Source organism: Trifolium pratense, linkage group LG7 (genome assembly GCF_020283565.1).
Source record: "Trifolium pratense cultivar HEN17-A07 linkage group LG7, ARS_RC_1.1, whole genome shotgun sequence".
Lineage (NCBI taxonomy): Eukaryota > Viridiplantae > Streptophyta > Magnoliopsida > Fabales > Fabaceae > Trifolium > Trifolium pratense.
Genome location: NC_060065.1, coordinates 54,248,234 through 54,269,238, shown reverse-complemented (window position 1 = coordinate 54,269,238; position 21,005 = coordinate 54,248,234). Strand labels below are relative to the sequence as shown.

At 32.7% G+C, this 21,005-nt stretch overlaps 3 protein-coding genes and 1 pseudogene across 4 annotated transcripts; all 4 read right to left on the bottom strand.

Annotated features, from left to right (window-relative positions):
- Positions 1-1,852: 1,852 nt before the first annotated feature.
- Positions 1,853-4,837, bottom strand: LOC123898921 (deoxyhypusine hydroxylase-like). The gene is made up of 7 exons (XM_045949962.1): positions 4,441-4,837; positions 4,102-4,235; positions 3,766-4,004; positions 3,538-3,676; positions 3,053-3,179; positions 2,248-2,366; positions 1,853-2,161 (listed from the first exon to the last, which is right to left on the bottom strand). Exons 1-7 carry the CDS (start codon positions 4,607-4,609, stop codon positions 2,129-2,131), a joined length of 960 nt encoding a protein of 319 aa, XP_045805918.1. The 5' UTR covers positions 4,610-4,837; the 3' UTR covers positions 1,853-2,128.
- Positions 4,838-6,041: 1,204 nt separating this feature from the next.
- On the bottom strand, positions 6,042-7,150 carry LOC123898923 (annotated as a pseudogene).
- Positions 7,151-7,266: 116 nt separating this feature from the next.
- Positions 7,267-10,781, bottom strand: LOC123898922 (50S ribosomal protein L3-2, mitochondrial-like). Its single transcript, XM_045949964.1, has 6 exons — positions 10,642-10,781; positions 10,056-10,361; positions 9,374-9,583; positions 8,571-8,672; positions 8,298-8,411; positions 7,267-7,738 (listed from the first exon to the last, which is right to left on the bottom strand). Exons 2-6 carry the CDS (start codon positions 10,347-10,349, stop codon positions 7,565-7,567), a joined length of 894 nt encoding a protein of 297 aa, XP_045805920.1. The 5' UTR covers positions 10,350-10,361; positions 10,642-10,781; the 3' UTR covers positions 7,267-7,564.
- A 5,093-nt stretch (positions 10,782-15,874) lies between these two features.
- LOC123898111 (DNA replication complex GINS protein PSF1-like) lies at positions 15,875-20,656 on the bottom strand. Of its 2 annotated transcripts, none has more exons than XM_045948990.1 (7): positions 20,546-20,656; positions 17,997-18,097; positions 17,524-17,591; positions 17,239-17,352; positions 16,992-17,154; positions 16,108-16,260; positions 15,875-16,024 (listed from the first exon to the last, which is right to left on the bottom strand). In XM_045948990.1, exons 2-7 carry the CDS (start codon positions 18,069-18,071, stop codon positions 15,998-16,000), a joined length of 600 nt encoding a protein of 199 aa, XP_045804946.1. In that variant the 5' UTR covers positions 18,072-18,097; positions 20,546-20,656; the 3' UTR covers positions 15,875-15,997. The 2 variants fall into 2 exon arrangements, with proteins under 2 accessions (XP_045804946.1, XP_045804948.1); XM_045948992.1 differs by lacking the exon at positions 20,546-20,656 and adding an exon at positions 20,391-20,516.
- Positions 20,657-21,005: the final 349 nt, after the last annotated feature.

The following is a 21,005-nucleotide window of genomic DNA, read 5'->3' as shown; positions in this document are numbered from 1 at the left end:
TTACTCATATTTCTGTTATGCCTTTGATATTTTATTTTTACACATAACATGTTTCTCAATAATTTTTTTGAACAAGAATGTTTCTCAATAATATCATTGAAAGTGCAAGTAGGTGCGCAAAAAATGCCCGTGTTGCTAACAAAAAATATTTTGGTGGGCTAACATTTTATACAAGTTTGAACTTTGAAAATAACAAATACTAATAAATATTAAAAACATCTAAATATTCGATAATTAGAAAACAATAATAATTAATAAATGATATAATATCCAGGTTTTTATTTCTTACTATTATACTATTCTTTTTCACATTTTTTGATAGTATGATTTTTGGATTCTCATATTAGCAAGAGTTGAAGTTATGTAAACTTAACAACCCCTTCCCCAAATAAATAATATTTATACATATGGAAAGAAAACACTCTTATTAAGCATGAGCTCTTTGACAATGAGTTGGTTGAGGTTGACATGAATAGTGTGCTAACATAACTTACAAAGTTTATTGAATTGAAGTAATTAACCTTACTTAAAAGGGGAAGAGGAAATTAACAAGTAGTAATCAGAACTAATTACAGGTTTTACATGCCAAACATATTGGCAGTTAATTTTGCATATTACGTGTCTGTACTTAGAGAGAGTGATAGAAACACTTTTGCCTAATTAATTAAGATTTCCTAACTCAAGTTGAAATGTTAATTGTAGAAATTCACTATTTATTACAACAATTCAGGACATAGATATAATGCACATTGATAATGACTTTAAGAATTGTGGACCCTTGTTTAAGTAAGAAATTAATCTTGCAAATTGGACTAACCAAACAAAATTTATATGTACTATTAAGATGTCAATTTTATTTCAGATGTAAGGGTGTAGCTGTTCAAATGTAGGGTGTTACTAACAACATACTAAGGGGTCTAGTTGGAGAGGAACCCAAACTAAAGTGAAGTTCATGTATGAGGATTAAATTAAAATCAAATAAAAATGATTTATACTTTTTTAGGACATCAAATTTGTATTTAAAAAATATTTTAAAGACACTGATAATAAAACACATTTCTCTCTTTACAGATTGACAAATAAGAAACATTTATCTCATGTATCTATGATTTATAAAATAAATTATAACTAGTGTATAAATACCTTTCAAAATCATCAAAACACAAAGCAGCACATATATAGTTCAAATGTTCGCAGAAACTAAAGTATTCAACAACTCCTAGGGTTGGATAGCAAAATTTGTCATATAGTAACAAAAATAGACTCAAAAAGTATCACTTCTTAGACTTTAACTGAGGAAATGTAAGAGGGACAGGACTTGCACACTAGGGCGTTTGGTTACATGTCTTGTCCTCAGCTTAATTACTTTCCTTCCTAGTGCATTCCTTAGCCTGGTTGCATGCACAAATATCTCTTCAGGATCCATATTCTGAGTAATGGAACTCCTTTGTACTTGAATGATATCCTGCATGTTTGGATACGCATTGCAGGAATTTCAAAATTGATTTTACATTTATCAAATGTGGATTAACTACAAATTCAGACTAGTGTTGTTGAATAGAGGTTATTGCAGTGCTATTACATAGTGGAATTTGAACAAATCACTATTTACGACATGCTATTTACTAATTCGTACAAAATATTGTGAAATATCGGCTCTATACCACTATTTCATACGATCAAAACAATGCTAGCTAGCATCACTCTACTTGAACTTGCCACAATAAAGCTTGGCCCTCAGAGTAATCTAACACATAATCAACATGGTTTGATGATATCACTGATCAAACAATGCAGAACCTACCTTGTTTTGTTAAAAATAACATAAAAGAATGAAGGGAAAAATGTCTCATGCTTACAGTGGCACAGCCATAATAAAAGGTTGACATTATTTTGGCAAGTATAAAATATTCCTTCAATTCATCACAATGTTTCTTTTCATAAATTAACAAAACCATAGTTCAACCCTTGTTTTATAGGGCTATTTTTTCCTAATTTCATCAACTTTGAGTTAATAAAAGTAGAAATCCACGGTTTTCTCGGTGCATGTTATTTGTCCATATCCTTTCATCCTCATGCAGATTCTTCATGTCTTGATGTTATTGAAACAAGTCGCCATAAAAAACACTTACTGTACAATTGGAGTGCGCATGAACAGGAACTGCAACCAAGATAAAAAGAAAGTCATGTCGACAAACAATATTAAAGCAAAATACACAAATCTTCAGTGAGTACCACGGTGTATACCTCAAATGATTTCCCTGATCTTTCAAATTCTAGCATGCTTAGAGCAACTTGACAACTTTGTGAGACAAGAGGTTCTGGGTCTGCTGTAAACTCCTCAAGAAGGGCTACACTTTGGTTATCTAAGGGCATATAACAAAAGAACTGTGTAAACAAGTAGATTAAACAACTGCACTTAGTAATAAATGAATGATTAATTAATCAGCTGCTATCTGTCATGTGACTCTACAGGACGCAAAATTAAATTGAAGCCAAACTTGGTAAGAGATTAAATAAAGTTATGCAAAATTAAATTGAAGTAAAATTAAGAGATTAAATAAAGTTTCTCAAAATTAAATTGAAGTCAAACTTGGGAAGCATTTGGTAAACAGCTTGTCACAAAACAGAAGTACAAAACATAACATTTGTGTTATATGGTTTAGTAGGGTAAAAAGAGTAACATGTGCCTTATCCAACACCTCTATACAGCTTGTCACAGAACATTTGTGTACATAGAACTTCAAAATATCTTCTGATTAGTAACATGTGCCTTATCCAACACCTCTATACATGTGAACAAAGTCAACACAAATACTAAACGTTGCAACTACGGTAAGTTGGACTGCTCATTACCAAAAAGAAAACTAACTTAGATTGCTACTATACTATCTTTTCATGAATTCCATACACTACGCAATATGCTTGCATTTTCTCTTTTTAGTTTGTATACACACTATACATAGTTGACACCACAAAGCAAGGTTACCGTATATTATTGATTGCAACAGAGGTCGCATGATTCCATAATATTTGGTTTTAGATGCAATACCTGCAATTGAACCAAGAGCTTCAGCAGCCTCGTGTCTGACCATTGGGTGCTCATTCACATCTCTAAGTATATCGGATAGAGCATCTGAAGCAGCTTTGTTTTGCAATTGGCCCAAAACATATGCAACCTAAATTACAACAAATACTGACATTCAGAAATTAAGAGATTCAAACAGGTGTACTCAAAATTTAAGTCGCATTATTAAGGCATTCATCTAATAGTATTACTCCTTCCTTTAGGTTTTTTTTAAACTACTGAAGAACAACCGACTACTTTTGACAGACAATTCCATGTTTATTCTTCTGCAAGGAATATAATGTAATGGTTCAATATTTAAAAGGTACCATATGTAAAGTATTTAATTTAAAAAAATAAAGGCTAGAACTAGCATATCACCATGTAAAGTATTTAATTCATAGAAACCGTACTAAATGCAGATAAAATTTACATATAGAAGATTAGAAGTAAAAGTGTACTTATCAAACCTCGTGTTTCAGTAAAGCACTCTTGGAACCCAAGGAATCAATAATAGCAGCAACAGCTTCATTTCCACCATCATTTCGAAGTGCAAAGAGAGCTGCATAGCGCTCATACATCCCTTTTTCCTCGTCAAGAAGTAACTCTCTAATATTAATTAAAACTAAGTTAGCAACCAGCAAATTACTCTCTCTCATTAACAAGAATTTCTATCTAACAGTATGAACCAAACAAACCTTAGTTGATTAACTGAAGAACAAGATGTGGCCGGTGCTGCAGGATCAACAGACTTAAATGGAGAAATACCAGGTGCAGTCAAATCATGATTAGTATCATCATCATGTTTTAAATTCAGAATACGCTGAAGAGCCAATTCACACGTTTCTCGAACCTCTTGAGCCGGATCAGAATTCAAACTATGCTTCAACAAAGAAACGTTACTATCCAAACCAATAGCACCAAGTGCTTCAGCTGCCTAAGCAAGATAATAACAAACACAATCATCTTAAAACTTAAAAAAACCAAATACATCGAAAACAGTAAGAAATAGAAATAGAAGGCAACTCTACTACCTCATGTCGAACAATGGGATGCAAAGAAAGATCATTAAGAACTGCGGTCAATGCAGGGATGGATTCCTGTTCTTGCATTTGACCTAATGCAAATGCAGCTTCATGTGCCAACAAATTCGATGAATCTCTCGTTGCTGCCAAAGAAAGTAAAAAAAAATAAAAAAATTAAAAAAACTAGTTCGAAATCAATGCAATAAAACCAATGCAAGTAAATTCTCTGGAACAGACTCAGAAGTGATTATACCAATGCAAGTAGACTGATAAGTTGTTTCCGTAAATTCTGTTGAAAACATGGATAATATGGTAATTGAATTGAAGAGAAAAGGAAAAGTGAGTAACCTTGAATTAAGGCGGTGCGAGGAGTGGGACCTTTGAGGTTACGAAGAGAGAAGAGAGCTCTGAAGCGTTCAGAGATAGGTTGGGTTGAGTCCAACAGCAAGTTGCAGAGGAACTTCTCCATCTCAGAGGAGGAGCACCAAGCGACGTCGTTTAGCGAATCCGTAGGCATAGCGATTAACAAAATTGTGCGTGTTGTTGGATGAGAATTGTTTTGAGGAACAAGAAAAGGGGTTAGGGTTTTTTATACAGAGCGGGAAATCAATAATTGCGAGGGAAATTAGATTGGGGCTTTTAAATACACTGAATTTAGATTGGTCGAGTGGTTAAGGCGTGTGCCCGTTAAATACATGGGGTTTCTCCACGAGAGTTCGAATCTCTCAGGCAATCAATCGAAAACTGGAAAACGCAAAAAAAAAAATTATAATAATGAGCTAGACCATGCAAGTTCTCAAAATTAAAACTAGTTCAACGGTTCTTCCGGTTATATCCGGTTCTAAACAATTTTTCCCCCGGTTCATAGGGCTAATAGTTATTCGGTTTGTACAAACCAGAACCCGACTCGGTTCCAATTAACAGACTGGTTTGGTAAGTTTTAAAAACATGACAAGTTTCATAAATGGTCAATCCTAGACCAATGCTTAAAATTATCATAAATCCTAACGAATATATTATCGATAATACTTATTCTTCTCATTTTTTCGGCTAAAAAAAATGAAATTATTAGCGTAAATTCATTACAAGTTACATTTTTTTATATATTGTTTTAATCAAATCGGTATCAATTTTAAATATTTTTTATATACTTATTTACCATGGACCATTTTTTTTTTTAAGCAACCATGAACCAAGCGGTTCATATTAAAATTTTCCTGCATGTATATAATGGCATGAAATACAACGTGGATACAAATATATGATTAATTTAATAAAAAGTGCCATTTCTTTTTGACAACATCATTAGTACTTGTATTATCATGGAGGTTGGGGGGAGTAGATGTTACAATATAGAATAAAATCCTCAATAAAGATGTTACAACATAAAAACAATGGTTAAATTGAGAATGTTAATACAAGTAATAAAATATCTGCCTGGCTTTGGTTACATGCCATTCTAATTCACAAGTCAAATTACTGATTCTATAATGTTTGCCTCAGAATTTCTCATTCAGAATGAGGTGTCTCTATGGTAAGTAGAATGAAAAGGAAATGGAACAATGGTCATGGTTGGACACTAGTGTTAGGAATATAGAGGCTATGATACAAGAAATATTGTGCAGGGTGGATTAGATTCTTGGGAACTCAATTGACAACATAAGGAGAGGCAAAACATGGGTGCAAGACACAACAGTAACAGAGAAGAATCAGCCTTGATTGATAAGCCAAGAAAATAATCAAAACATTAGGAGGTTGAATAATTGATGTCTTGGAGATGAGATACAAGAATCAGAACTGTTGATGCAGCTACTGAGATAAAAAAGACAAAGCAACTGCTAGATATCAGAGGCCATATTATCTTTCATATGTATGTTGGTGGACCCTAATTTCTATGTTTTCGGAGTTATCTTGTCCTTGGCACTAATTAAACTTTTCTCCTCTATAATATAATTTGGACTTTTATTTACACACACAAAATACAATAAGGTAGTATGTATCCAACAGAGATGATTGTACCTTTCAAGGTTGAAAATACAAGATATAATATGTGAAAATGATCTTGCATTTACATTGTAAACTGACATATGTTCTCTTTTGAAACTAAAGTTTTACGTGCAAAGCTATGCTTAATGTTTGCAAATCTGCATCCAAAACGATGCATCAGGCATGTAACATGCTGACCAAGCAGTGTTCACATATAACATGAGATGAAATCATGCTAGACTTAAGAATGAAGGAGTTGTCAGTTACTGATCACTATCCAATTCAGACATGGAGAGGGTCAAGACTCAAGACCTCGCATTATTTAATATCCTGTCAAAGTATATTATTAAATCCAGACGAAAGAAAGATTCACTAGCAAGGCGAACACATGAATCTATACTAAACAGGGTAGAGTAACCTTGGATAGGATTGTGTATCAGTACTCAACAGAGTGCTAAATATAAAATCAAGTGCAGCATGATATATATGGTGATCCTCGTCTATAAACTGACAGCCTTGTTCACCGAGAACTGCTTGTTTTCTGCTTGGCCTTCTCAATGAGGGGATTCAACTGCTTCTTCTCAGCAAGAATCTTTAGAAAGTTAAACAAAAAGGGTATGTGATTGTGTTTCCTACGAATATTCTCTGTCCTCCATTTTTTGAATTTTTCTTCCTCCATTAAGATCTTCTAAGTAGCAGCTTCAATCCCAGCATTCACCTCAGAGAGAGAATTGTTCAGTACATCGAAACTACAATTGTCCACCAGTCTCTCTGACTTTGATGCGGCCAGCTGCTGCAAAATTCGCTCCCGTCTCTTCTGAAGTTCCTTCAGCTCGGAAGTATACACCTCTTTTCTGTTCTTGACAATTGCAAGGAGATTAAACCTTATCTCATTTTGTGAATACCTTTCGATGCGTTCCTGGATCACAGGTTGCACCATCTTAAGCCATTCCATATCACCTTGCCCACCAGCACACTGACCAAGGCTGATAGGACCCTCCTTCAATCCATCAAGCTCGTACAATACTCCATCAACAGGTAGATAGCTTATAAAGTGGTAAACACCGTCATCTTAAAATTGAGCTGAATAAATTGGTGCCTAATCATTTAAAATTATCAAATTCAGTACAGGTAAGATGATTTCTATGAAATAATTTTTGATTAAGAGAGCACATGATCAATGTCAAATAAATTGGCTCCAAAAAAGGAAAATCAATTAGATTAAAGTAACAGTCATTCACTATGTTTCAACAACACTTATTTGTAGGATTTCAAAACAAACATGTTCACCAAATCCTAATTCAGAATTGTTGAATGTCACAAGTAATCCTAGAACTTAACAATGAAGGACCGAAAAATCATCCTTGGATGGTGGTACCTAAAAATACTCACTTTTGCCATCTATATTTTCAAATAAAAGAACATCATTGATTACATGAAGAAAACCCTAGTAGCACTAAAAAAACACATTTTCTGAACTATCTCTTTAATCGGTAACCATAAATGGATCAACATCCCCATGATCAGCAACCAAAGGTTTCATATTATCTGTATCTTCATCTTCTGGCACAAAGTAAGTTGGGAAAGGAAGTATAGATGTGTCAGGTTTTTTATAGACTGCATCTTTTATAAAAACAAAGTTCCCTGTAGCTCCTGGGACCTGTGTTGTGCACATCATACACAGATAAATAAGCAGTCCGAGATGAAGCCGAGCTTCTAAATGTTTCAGCCAGTTAATGAATAATTGAGCTACTAAATTAGATACATATCAGTTACTGATCCACCATGTATATTTTATAATGATATAATTACTAACAAAAACTTGACACAATTTCTTAGCTCATACAAATATACAAGCTTCTATACTATCAATACCGCAAATGTGAATTAAGCGACATTCAAATTTAATAAAAATTTAAAATCATTCAAGGGCCAAGTGTCTGAGGCGATTTTTCTTTGTCTTAACGTTCCTGTTCCCAAAGGAAAGGAACATTGATAATCCAAGGTTTGGCTAGAGGCAAGTAAAATCTGGTGAAAAATTGTTCCAGCCATGGTATGAACTCGGGTACTAATCATTGATTTGTACTTAGCTAAAGCTCATTAACCATTTCAGTTTAAACACTAGGTTTTTGTATGTGGTGATATAAGATAGTAACTTCCCCATAGCTCCAATTTCATAAACTAATGTGAATAATAAATAAATATATATAAACAACTACCTGGCCTTTCACCCACATCAAATTTCTAGCTGGATCGACTTTGTAGACCCATACATTTTTTACTGTTCTTTGGTCCGCACCCATTCTCCCCGGCATCCTTTTACCTTTAAAAACCTGAACAGTGAGGAAAAAAATATTATCATAACAACTATCAGTGAGAAACATATATGTAACGAAAATAAACTTATACAGACAGTCAATCTAACATATTTTCAACACAAATACAGAAAGCTTTATTAATTAAGAATATTAATCTAGATGAGTCTATCCAACCCTTCCAAGACCAAGAATTCCTGTAGAACCCAAGGTTCTATGTGCTTTTGAGTTCCCATGGGATGCTGGACCTCCTCCCATCTTATGCTTCTTCATTACACCCTGGAAACAGAAAGGATAATTAAAATTAACACTCATGTATCTGAAAAGACATAGATATGTAAGAATGGTAATATCATGTAGTTGCTTCATTTACTCAAATGGAAGGATTCAACATGAAACAGAGAAATATCAGCAGTCATACATGAAATATAAATAAAATAAAAAACATAAAATATAAACAATAAACCACCCCCTAGAAAAAACATGCAAATCAACATTTTGCCTTTCAAATTTCCATAGAGGCCAAGTAAAATGGGAAGTGAGAAAAGAATATAGCTGCACTGTTACCTAAACTTGTACATGCAAGATGAAAGTTGAAACTATTAAACACCAATGGTTGTCTAGAAGTAAATGGCATATAATACATGTTTGAATCTCTCTACTAATTATTGTATTATCAAGACTCTGGAGAGTGGCAAATTAGTATTGTTGTTGACCAATTGGGCGTGGATGGAAACCCTTAAGACCCTAATATAACTTATGTAACCAACTGGCCCTTGCAAAAAATTCTTTGACAAAATAATAATTAATCATGTCAACAAACAATCAAAGAACAACTCAACAAAATGAAGTACTTATGCAGAAAAAAAAATACAAGCATAAACATCTACACATATTACATACTCAGTGTAAGAGAGATATTGTTATTTAAAAGAAAAAAGCGATTAGAAGTATGTGGTATGTGGGAAAGAGAAAAACACCTGAAAACCTTTTCCTCTAGTGATTCCTGTGATGTCGACATACTGGCCGGGCACAAAATGGCGAACATTGAGCGATGTACCAACAGGAAGAAGTGCATCCTCTGTCACTGGAAACTCATGAAGCTTCCTTTTGATGGGAACTCCTTGAGCCCTAAAATGACCTACTTCAGGCTTTGTCAAGTGTTTCTCCTTCTTGTGTCCACAACCAATCTAAATAAAACAAAGTATCGAACATGTCTATAATTAGATAGTAGATATACATTGAACTTTATATACATCTATATAGAAGAGACCGATCAAGTTACTCCATGAGTAACTCTGAATTACTACACTTTATAACTCATAACTCATTTTATAAATTGAATTTCACCAATCTAACTCAATATTATCATCTTGTGTTAATGATCAAGTACAAATAGTTTCATAATTCCCAAAATTTGTAGCTATGTAATCTACCAGTTGATGTTTACTTATATTCCTTAAAAAATTATTATACGATCATTTGGAGTTCTTTAATGAATTATCAACTGTTTAAATATCTATCGAAAACTTGTGTAGTTGATTGGAATGTTGGAATTCAGAGTAACTCAAGTTAATCCATGAACAACTTTGAACAGAGTTAATCTGCTTATTAACTCATTATAAACATTGAATTTGGTCCTGAGAATGAAGTCTAACGCACCTGGAGAGCACAAAAGCCTTCCTTCTCGGGTATTTTGACCTGAGAAACAATGTTGTCATCAACCCAAAGGATAGAAATCGGAACTCTAGCACCCCATTTATCCCAAAGTGCAGTCATTCCACATTTTACAGCTATAACACCAGTTCGCCGTGAATTTGGTGTCATTACACTAGGTTTTGCTTCAATCGTCCGTATAATCTTACTCTCCATATCGGTACAAAAAAATCGCGGTGAAGGCGGCACCACAGCTATATGTCGAAGGCGAGAAACCACGCCTCTCGAAAATGCCAGCATGGCGAAGCAAACCTATGTACAGTTCATTAAACAAATCTATCAATCAAAAACAGCTCAAAATATCTCCAAGGCATAATAAGTACATATTGCAAAATTTCATTTTTCATATGAAATTAAACGTTCTCTCTCTCTCCCTCCCTCTCTCTCTCTCTCTCTCTCTCTCTCTCTCTCAGTACACATTCAGAACTATATGGTGCGTTGCCTTTTGGAAGGGCGCAAATAGCGATGGAATCGCATCCTCTGGCGATCCGAGAAATGAAAATTGGAATAAGGAAAAGATGGAATTTCTCACCGTTACTTTCTACGACGACGAACTCCGACTAGTTTTCCGGCAAGGTTTTGATTTTTCCGGCGAGTTGAGATCAGAGCTATCGACAACTAGTTTCAGAAAGCGGCTGTGTTTTGGTGAATAAGGAGAGTAATACTTTTTTAAAAAAATTTAAGTCGGACAGGTGTCAATTTTTTAGATAAGGGTATTTTAGGATTTTAAAGCATGAAATACTGTTATATGTGTATAAGATAAGGGTATTTTAGGTATTTTAGGTATTTTATGTGATTATTCTATTTGTAGATGCAGTTGTATGACATTGGCATAGTACTAATGATCGCATATTTTCATCTAAATCAGCTTACTATCATATTTGATTTTGAGGGTTGGGGTTCAAGCTTGTCCTAAGAAATTTTTTAAGTGCCTTTGGAGGTGGTAGGGTCTTTGAGTGCATTCGCTGTTTTTTTTTTTATGGAAAGTCGCTATTGTGTGTTTGATGATGACCAATTCTCATAGAACGTAAAGAGCAGGGACGGATGCACTAAGGGACATGGTGTGGCTTTAGCCACACCAGATTTTTTGATTTTTTTTTATAAACATATATATAGATATATATTGTGTTAAATATTGTCTTCGGATACTAGTTAAATATATTAATAAGGAAATTTTATCTTGTATTTTGTGTGTTTAATACTTTAAAAATAAACTACTACAAAGTTATCTTTTCAATATTAATTTTATCTTTGATTTCCTCTTTTAATATATGTTTAACAAGTGCTCCCAAGTACTATTTAACATGACTCATAAAAAAAAAGTTAAATTGGACAATTGGTCCCTTAACTATTTATGGGTTTCATATTGGGGCATTAACTAATTAACGTTACAAATCGTCTCTTAACACGCCTACCAATATTAATTATAAATAACTCATTGTCATTTGGAGCTTTAGATGTGAAAAATTATCATTGTATTTCTTAACATCGCCCACCCTCCCCATAGCCACCACTCACCAAATTTGAGTCTCTCATTGTCATTTGAATCTTTAGATGTAAAAAATTATCGAGAATAGTTGAGCTTAATTTATCCAAGTGATTTTGTAGATGAGCCAAAAATAATGGTGCGACATCAACTTCAAAATTATATTAGAGATGTTTAATTTTAGCCACACCAGTTTTTTATGTCTGGATCCGTCCCTGGTAAAGAGGAATCATGTTTGTTCATACTTATTGTTTAATTTGTGTTCGGCTACAGTGGAAACTCGTTTACATATTTTTTGGGATTGTGAGCTTGTAAAGGAGGTGCGTTGAAGATCATTTATGAAATTACCTTGACTACGGATTTTTGGGTTTCAAATTTTCCGGAGTGGTTGATTAGTAAAATGAGATAGCCATTTTGGCGAAGACAATATTTGTCTTGTATTTTTTATTTCGTGTTTGAGGAACAATTTTTTTTTCTTCTCATGTTACTCAGTGCACAATTAGTAATGATCTTGGTAAGGAAGCAACATATTTTGTGAGATAGAGTTTAAAGATATATTTTGTTGATTGTTCGGTTAATCTTTAAAAAAAATTAAAGCTATTTTCTGTTTATTTACAAAAATAAAAAAATATTTATTTTTTTAAAATTTAAGGTTCCTACACTCAAGTTTCTTGTTCTTTAAGAAAATAAATTTTAGAAAATCTGTTAGGATTAATTAGTTCTTCATTTTAAAGTTAAAAATAATTTTTTTAACAAAATAATCTTCTATAAAAATTATAACAAACACAATTAAAAATTTAAAATGATAAAAGTGATTTTTTAATCATAAGAAACACACCCATGATACTTGGCACATGTGCAATTGAATACTAAACCAACATCGTCACATACATAATACATTCCATTTATGGTATGACTGATCAAAATACAAAATCATAGTTTAAAACAATAAAAAGATTTTTAGCAGTAACATATTAACGACTAGTTATAAGAACTTATTAAAAAACAAAGATCAAGTTATAAGCAAACTAATAAAAATATCAAGATAAAAGAAAATAAGTTGCAATTCACATCAAGTTGCATCAACTTTACAAAAGTTTGTGACTAGTTTAATACGCTCTTCTTATACTGGATTGCAACAAAAAATAAAGAAGGACTCTTAAAACTAACTAATGATTCATCTAATTCTCATACTTTTTAAGTTTGCACTCTTCTCACACTAAGAGAAAAACACAAATTATCGGTTTCAGAATGACGAAACATCCACACTGTAATATGATCTTGATTTGCTAAGAAAGAATGTGACAGGAAGAAAGTCTTCCATCCTCCATTGAGGACATAAAATTTTCCGCTCCAAAACTTGAACTTCATGTTGAATGTTTGGCCTTGCATGTCGTATACAACGACATCTATTCCTTCTTCAAGATCTTCGCCTTCTTTCAACAAGGGCAAGAAATATTTTTCCACATGGCCCTTCTCCAAAAACAGTCTATTTAGAGCCACATTCAAATCACTCGTTGATAGTATCTTCTCAAAGGGTTTGCAACATCTAAGAATATTATGGTTCGACACACCAGGAATCGTTGGAGGATTGTATTCATTTCCCATAACAACATTAGGAACATTCATCTGTGGTGCCGAATGAACATTGTTGTTACCACTTCTTTTACAAAGCCTTTTGCCTCCAAAGGTGATTTTCAAATTTCTAACAATCTTCTTCTTTTGAAACAGTGTTTGCAATAAAACAAGACCATCAGCGGCTTCATATTCATCACTACTGAAGTCCATTGAGTGAAGAGCACACACTCTTCTTTTCATCTTGGGAGTATTAGACCTCTTTCGTTTCATAATGTTGTAATTCTTGAAAATTTCCATGTTCTTGATTTCTTTTAGCTTTAATTTTTTGTTTCGGCTAACTTATGAAATTATGATCAATGTAGGTTGCTATTTAATGATGTGTGAGGTATCTTGAGATGCAAGATTTGGTTTGAGTTAAAAGATTTGTGCCTTAAAAATAAAAGATCAAAGATATTGAAAGAAACCTTAATTAACCGTAGGTGATATTTAATATTTATTGATGTAAACAAAATAACAAATAGAGTCCTTGTTTAAAAAAAAAAGATATATATACACGTATCAAAAAAAAGATATACGTATCAAATAGAGTCCGTAATAATTAGCTGTAAAAAAAAGGCAAGACATTTAAGAGTATCTTTAACATATTAAGAATCTTACGCGTATCAAAAAATTTAAAAGAAAAAGATTTAATAAATATTTATGTTAATTCATAAATTTTGCCTAACAAAAAATGTATCTTCATAATCTATCCAAAAAAAAAATTTGTATCTTAAGCCACTAGGTTTGTTCTAGTGGTGAGGGGTTTAAGTAGTACGTTATAGGTCCTAGGTTCGATCCACAGCTCATTGTAAAAAAAAAAAAAATTATATCTTTATAAGCTATTTTCGCATAAACTACCTTGAAAAACTTATAATAATAGATGAAAGTTTATTAATTTGCATAAATTATTTCGTATAACCTCAAAATAAGCAATCTAAACGTACCCACAATCTATGTAATTCATTTTGGGCGGCTTATCTCTTATTTAGTGAGCTCTAATGTGCCACATTATATATATATATATCTATATAACACAATAATTTTACTCTAATGGTGTATATTTAAACAACATTATTTAAACAACTTATAAGGTACTACAACTTAATTAATTTAGGCACCGTTTGGCCGAGCTTATTTCAGACTTTTTATTTAATATAAGGAGAAGTCGGGCCAAACAATATTTTTTAAAAGTACTTAATTAAAAAAGTAGCTTAATTTATATGGGTAAAATTAACAAATAATGAGCTTTCAACAAAGTTGATATATGGAGCTTTTTTTTCCTAAAGCAGCTTCTCGGCATATGCTCTCTCTTCGATTCTCACTCACTCTGTTTAATTTATTTTATTTTATTTCTTCTAACTCTTTGGCACACAATCATCCATGTACCCACCAATTTAAAAAATTCTACCCGAACCAATGAAAGTCTCACACGTCCTACTACTACCTCTCAAATGTTGACCAAATTTCTACCCCAACCAACCAAAAGCTCACACGTCACACTAATACCACAAATGTAGACCAAAACAGTTTGATCAAATTTCTACCCCAACCAACCAAAGGCTCTTTCACAAAGGGTGTCTATCCTATAAGATAATTTGTATTTTGCACCAATTTTTTTTCCACCACCAGTTTAATGTGGTTCGGGCGGTTGACATCAAGTGGTTTCAGCCCCATCCTGATCGCAGTTGCTGGCATCAAACCGAAATCCTCCCTACTAAGTTCAACGTCAATCACCACTGAATCAACTAACGATTGGTAGCACCAATTCTTTTTTACATTCATATTTTGAAAATTCATAATATATATTGATACAGTTTAAATTTTATATTTCGAAATATTTCGGATTCTATATTAACACAATAAAATAATTTATTTTTCTTATCTACATTTCTTTTTATGTTTCTTAAATATTAAAGTAAATCCAATTTTACATAAAAAGAATAATGCAAAAAAATATATTATAATTTTTTATTTTGTATACAAAATTAATTTCTTCAGTTGACATACTTCTTAAAAATATTTCACATAATACACCAAAAAAATAATCTCACATGTGTTAAATAATTTAGAAGATATTTTAAATAAAATAATAATATTTTTAGAAATATTTTATCAAATTCAAAAATTGTTTTGAAAGCAGCTTTTATATTAAAAAAATTGAAAATCCAAACAACTTTTACTTTAGCTTTAAAGTTATACTTTTTAACTTTAAGCTAAAAGTAACTTATAGGTTGAAAAAAAGCCCGGCCAAACGCAACCTTATTTGTTAGTTGATTACAAACATAATTAATTATTTATTCATATGGAACGGTACCTTTAATAAGATACTCTACAATTTTTTATGAAACTCGTATTGTCACGTAGATGTGCATGAAATCTGCATAAAAAGATACCGCATGAAATCTGTTTCGGTATTTTCACTGGTCTACTGTAATTGCAGGCTCTTGTCACAATATTACTTTTTTTGTCATTAAAAAAAAAAAAACAATCTACATATTTCCCTTCAGAAAATATCAATCTTCATATTTTAGGAATTAAGTTAATGTTATTTATATTTTAAAGGCTAATTTTTTATTTTATGGAAATTTAAAGACTAAATTGTCTATAAATCCTAACTCAGCCGATGAAAATGTCGAAATTGATAAATCGAACATTATAACTGGAGTTCGAACTATGATCCTCTACTTTGTGTATATGAGTTATTAAATACAAAATTAATCCAACATACCAAGTTTAACCAGTCTTTTCATCATCTACCTTAATTTTCAAGTAAAGTACTAGCTGGTCAACCAGTGAGCTCCTCCATTAAGCCCTGTAGAGAGAAAATAAAATGGTTAGGCAACATTTATAGACTAGTATTTTGGAAAACTAAATTATAAGCTACAAGAAAATTACCCTTGAGATATATTTCTCAGCATCAGTTCGTTTCAGAAAGTGCATGGAATGTCGGGCAAAGTTGGGATTTTTATCATCACTAAGTACAATGCCTTCTCTTATGTCTTCAAGGACCCTTACTTGTATGTATGGATCTTTTGGTGGTACCATATCCTAGCAAAATACAGTAGTTTATTGTTAGTTTACAAATTCATTTTGCAACCAGAAGCTGCAAAAAAATAGTGAAATATAAGCAGCATGAAAAATCACGGTCAATACTATGTTTTGTTCAATAGTTAATTATGACTTTGCATGTCAAGCAACTTATTACTGCACTATAGTAAACGAGCGGGTCTTAAACAATTGGCATGCCTCCTCAATGAAAGAATTGCTTCTAAGAAATTGACACGTGCCCTTAGCAAAATGCAATCAGATAGTATATAGATGATGCAACGAGTAGAGGAACATGGGGAGAATAATGATGATACGGAAGGAAATGTACATTTTGTTGTACCAATGGCGTTTGATTTTATTTTTTATTTTTTAAAAAAAGACTGATGTGAGTTCAATCTGTTTAGAAACAGAAGTTAAGGTGCATCAGCACAAAAGTTCACATGATTGTCCTATCAGTATAACTAGATTCTTAAAGTTTCCACCACAGATGCTTAACATTCCTTAGTGGCAGCAACATCACAAGGTCTGCATCCACATGGTTTCTTTAAAAAATATAAGCAGCCAAAGCTAAATTTACCAAGCAAGGTTTGATTACAGATAAAAGATCATGAAAACATAAATTGATAGATACATTTGTAACATAAGTCAGTACCTTTCTCATATGTGAAGGTATAAATGTGTATGTCTGTGAGAGAAAAGGGAAGGAGATGAAGGAGGGAGGGAGAGTTTACCACAGTCAGATCAACCAGCACTTTTGACATATAAGATTTCAATGCTGCAGAATGCTTCTTGAAATACTCTTCCTCCCAATGATTAAGCTTCTCTTCAATTTCTTTAGGAATCACAGGCCCTATCTTCCATAACAAGTTCCGTATAGTTTCTGCTCGGTTATACCTGTATGGAGAAATGTTCAGAATCAAAGAACAAAAATATGGGAACTACAAGTGATGGTAAATTGCATTTGAAAGTGATACTTACACATAGGCCGTTAGACAACGTTTATTTCGGACAATAGAAAATAGGTGGATCAGGGCTCCGTAGTGGTCAGCATTTCTTGCCGTCTGGACATCCAAACCTTCTTCCTGCATCTTCCTGTTTATGCAACACAAAATTCATGCCCATATGGAAAAACATACAACAAAGAAAGGGAGGAAAAGGGACACATATTCAATAAAACTCGTACCCGTGTTAGATATCATACTCCAACAATAAGAAAAGGGATACACTAGGAAAAAGGAAATCAGGACATATCTTAACCTTTACCTTATCAAGGACTGAAGCTCACCGTGATGTTGGCTGCATTCTGCAACTACTTGGTCAAACAAGTCATTCTACAAGATCATTTGAAAAAGTATCAAGCCAAAGCAAGAACATCATCATAACAATATAAAGATTGGTTAATGAGTTTCTTTATCAAAGTATGGCAAAACAGTCCGCGGTAGATAAATATTAAGAGTAAAAAGACACGAGATAACATATAGCAATATCATAAATAATTAGCGATCCCAGGATACTGATGGTATAGTGTGGTAACATCTTAAAGGAGTTTTACACAAGAGTACCAAGTTTTCCTAAAACTGCAAAAAATAAAATCACCAAAGGTTACGTGCCAAAATAGGGTTTACAATCAAATCAATCATGCATATTATTTTCCACAACACAAGCAGGTTCCAACATAAACCAACAATTTAAAAAACCATTGAATGTCTAACTGAAAAATGAAGAAATGGGCTTACATTAAACGGTGTAAGCTGACCCTTTTCTCCACTTGCAAATTCTTTCACAAGTTGGCAAGCTTTTCTCCCATACATGTTGAGTATTTTCACTAGTCTACACACTGGATTAAAAATTTCCCGTCAGATTACGAAAATGGATTCAGAACTAAACATAGCAATAGCTCAAAAAACTAAAATGTAAAATTGGATGGCTCTTAAATTGGAAAAATGAGAGCAAATGCAAGAAAGGCCTGACAATTAACATAGGAAGGTTTCAAATTTGCGACTCTTGCTTAGAAATTCAAATCAACTCTCAAAATGGAATTTAATAAGCATTTAGGCTTTAATAAACTACAATAGTGAGACACGATGAAACTCCTCGACAAAGTGTTGGATTTATACATTTAGAGTTTTGGGGAAAATGTATTCCAAATAATATATGTTGAGATTTGAAGGGGCGGAAGTAGAAGCCCACAAGGATAATAGATTATCAACAACTTTATCAGTCAGGTAAGAAGTACGGATTAAAAATTAGCAGAGTTTCCATAAGCCTTCACTAAATAGACTGTCGATTTTAAAACTAGCATCTATCTTCTTATTCGGTCAAAATTCTGCTGATGCTTTCTTTTCCACAACAGCTTACACGTGGGCATGAGAAAAGCATAATAGAATGTACAAAAAGGGCAGGCATCCGAGTTTAAGAATGTGAATTTCAACTGTTTCAATAGCCAAAACACACAAATGATAAACATCCACTCGCTCATTCAAGTTCAACACACAAACCTATGTTTATAAACCAAGAAAGGGAACAGAATAATACTTTAAGGGCTTCTTGATAAAACAGAAGCATCCTTATCTCATTATTAGTAGTCATGGAACACAAAGACAAAAGCTAAACACCTGTAAACAAATCCCTTTATCATAAACTCACAAGGTTTTGTGGTTTGGACCTGGCATCATGTTATGAGCAGTTAACAAGTATCACCCCAACCAGTAACCCATTATGGCAGAAAAAAAATACCTCGAGCACAAGAATAACACATCAACCAAATGCTAAGATTGCTTTAGGTATTTGCAACAAATCTTATTCATGGTTAGCTTATACATGTTAATCATGAAACTGCACATAAACTGATTGCAGAGAAAATAATATAGACGAGTCAGATGAACCCCTCTAAAATGATTATGAGACAAATCAACTGTTAATTGCAAGCTTGATAGATTTCCCATGTCACTAGGAAGTAAGAATTCAACCATTAAATCGAGTGACAAACCAATACTACATCCATCAGGAAAAGAGCCGGTGAAATTGTTTCTACTGATGAATAACAAGAGTTTTGAGTATCTGGCATTGATGAAACTTTGGGACAAATCTAGATTTTGAATGTACCTGAGCTTGTGAATCTCATTTGGTACAGACTCAAATAATGGTTAAGTAGTGACTAATAAAAAATCACAAAGGTAAACCAATAATTTTCACTATTAATTAATAGGAAAAAAAATGTAGTATTTTCCATCTATCTTAATCTTAACACTACCTAAATAACTATTTGCCACAAATACAATTATAATTTATAACAAACAAAACCCCAATCCATCAAAACACACAAATACATAGGCAGAATTCAAACAAGCAAATAAGCTTTAATTTAGAATGCAAAATCTATAAACGAAATGAATAAATGATATCACAGGTTAGTCAGATTAAAGACTGATTTGAAAAAATAAGATATTACTTTTCATACACATTCGGTGTAAGTTTTACATGGTCAAAAAATCACAGTCACTCATATGTGGGACTAGATATGGTTAAAGACTTAAAGTCAAATGTTTTCAATTAACTAAAAGTGTTAAAAACATTTACACTAACAATGGATATAAATTATATCCATAGCATAATATAAAACACAACAAATGTTATGCTCCTTTGCCACATTAAGATTCACATGAAACTGCACAGAATTTTGATAATTATGTACATTGTCCTATTTATAGAACTCAATTAAACTAACTATTTGAATAAAAAACCAAAAAATGGGGCTCAAGTGGTTAATGAGCTCCTCCTAGAACGAATCGTTCGGGAGATCCCGAACTCAATTCCTGTGGTTGGAACAACTCTTGGTCAGACTTTACTTATCTCGTGAACTCTGGATTATCAGAGCCCCCTTTCCTTGGGAATCTCCAAGGTTAATACAAAAAAAAAACTAATAGAGTAAAAAAAACTTCACTAATTCCTAACTTACTAACCCTAACTGAACTAATTGAGCAAAAAATTTATTCTACAAACATCATTCACAGTTTATATTGTCAATTTTTCCGATTCGGCGTGAAATCACAAAAACAAGGTATGAAGTGGAGTTCTCTTGTAAAAACGAAAACAGAAAAGAAAAGCATGAACTTAATGAATTTAATCACCGTTTCCGGCGACCGAGGATAATTCCGGATACTTTTCCGGCGAGTTACGACTTCAATTTGAAAATGTGGAACTAAAACCACAAAATTATTAAGATGATGAAATTGAAGACATTAATTAATCGTCTGAATGAAGAAAATTAGAAGTACGGAAATACCTTAATACTATACGAATAGAGAATCGCGAACTGTTGAAAGTGACGAAAAGAATCTGAGCTGTGAACAAACAGAATGGCGCGAAAGAAATGAAAAATGAGTAATAAAGGAGGGAAATCAAGGCTAATGCTATAGTGGACCACCTTCGCACGTGGTCCACGTGGTCCACCGTGGACAAGTGATCCACCGAATATGAATTTTATAAGATTCATTATTGGATTGAAAGTTTATATCGTATAGATTATCCATAAATTTTTTAAATTTTTTTGAAAATCATTTGATGTGTTATTGAGATCCATCAAGATTTATGTTATTTAATAAACCGTTAATCTTAATGTGTCTCAATAACATATCAAATGATTTTCAATTTTTCTAAATTTTTTTATGGATGATCTATATGATCTAAAATTTCAATTCAACGGTGAATTTTGTAAAATTCGTATTCATTATAATGTTATTCGT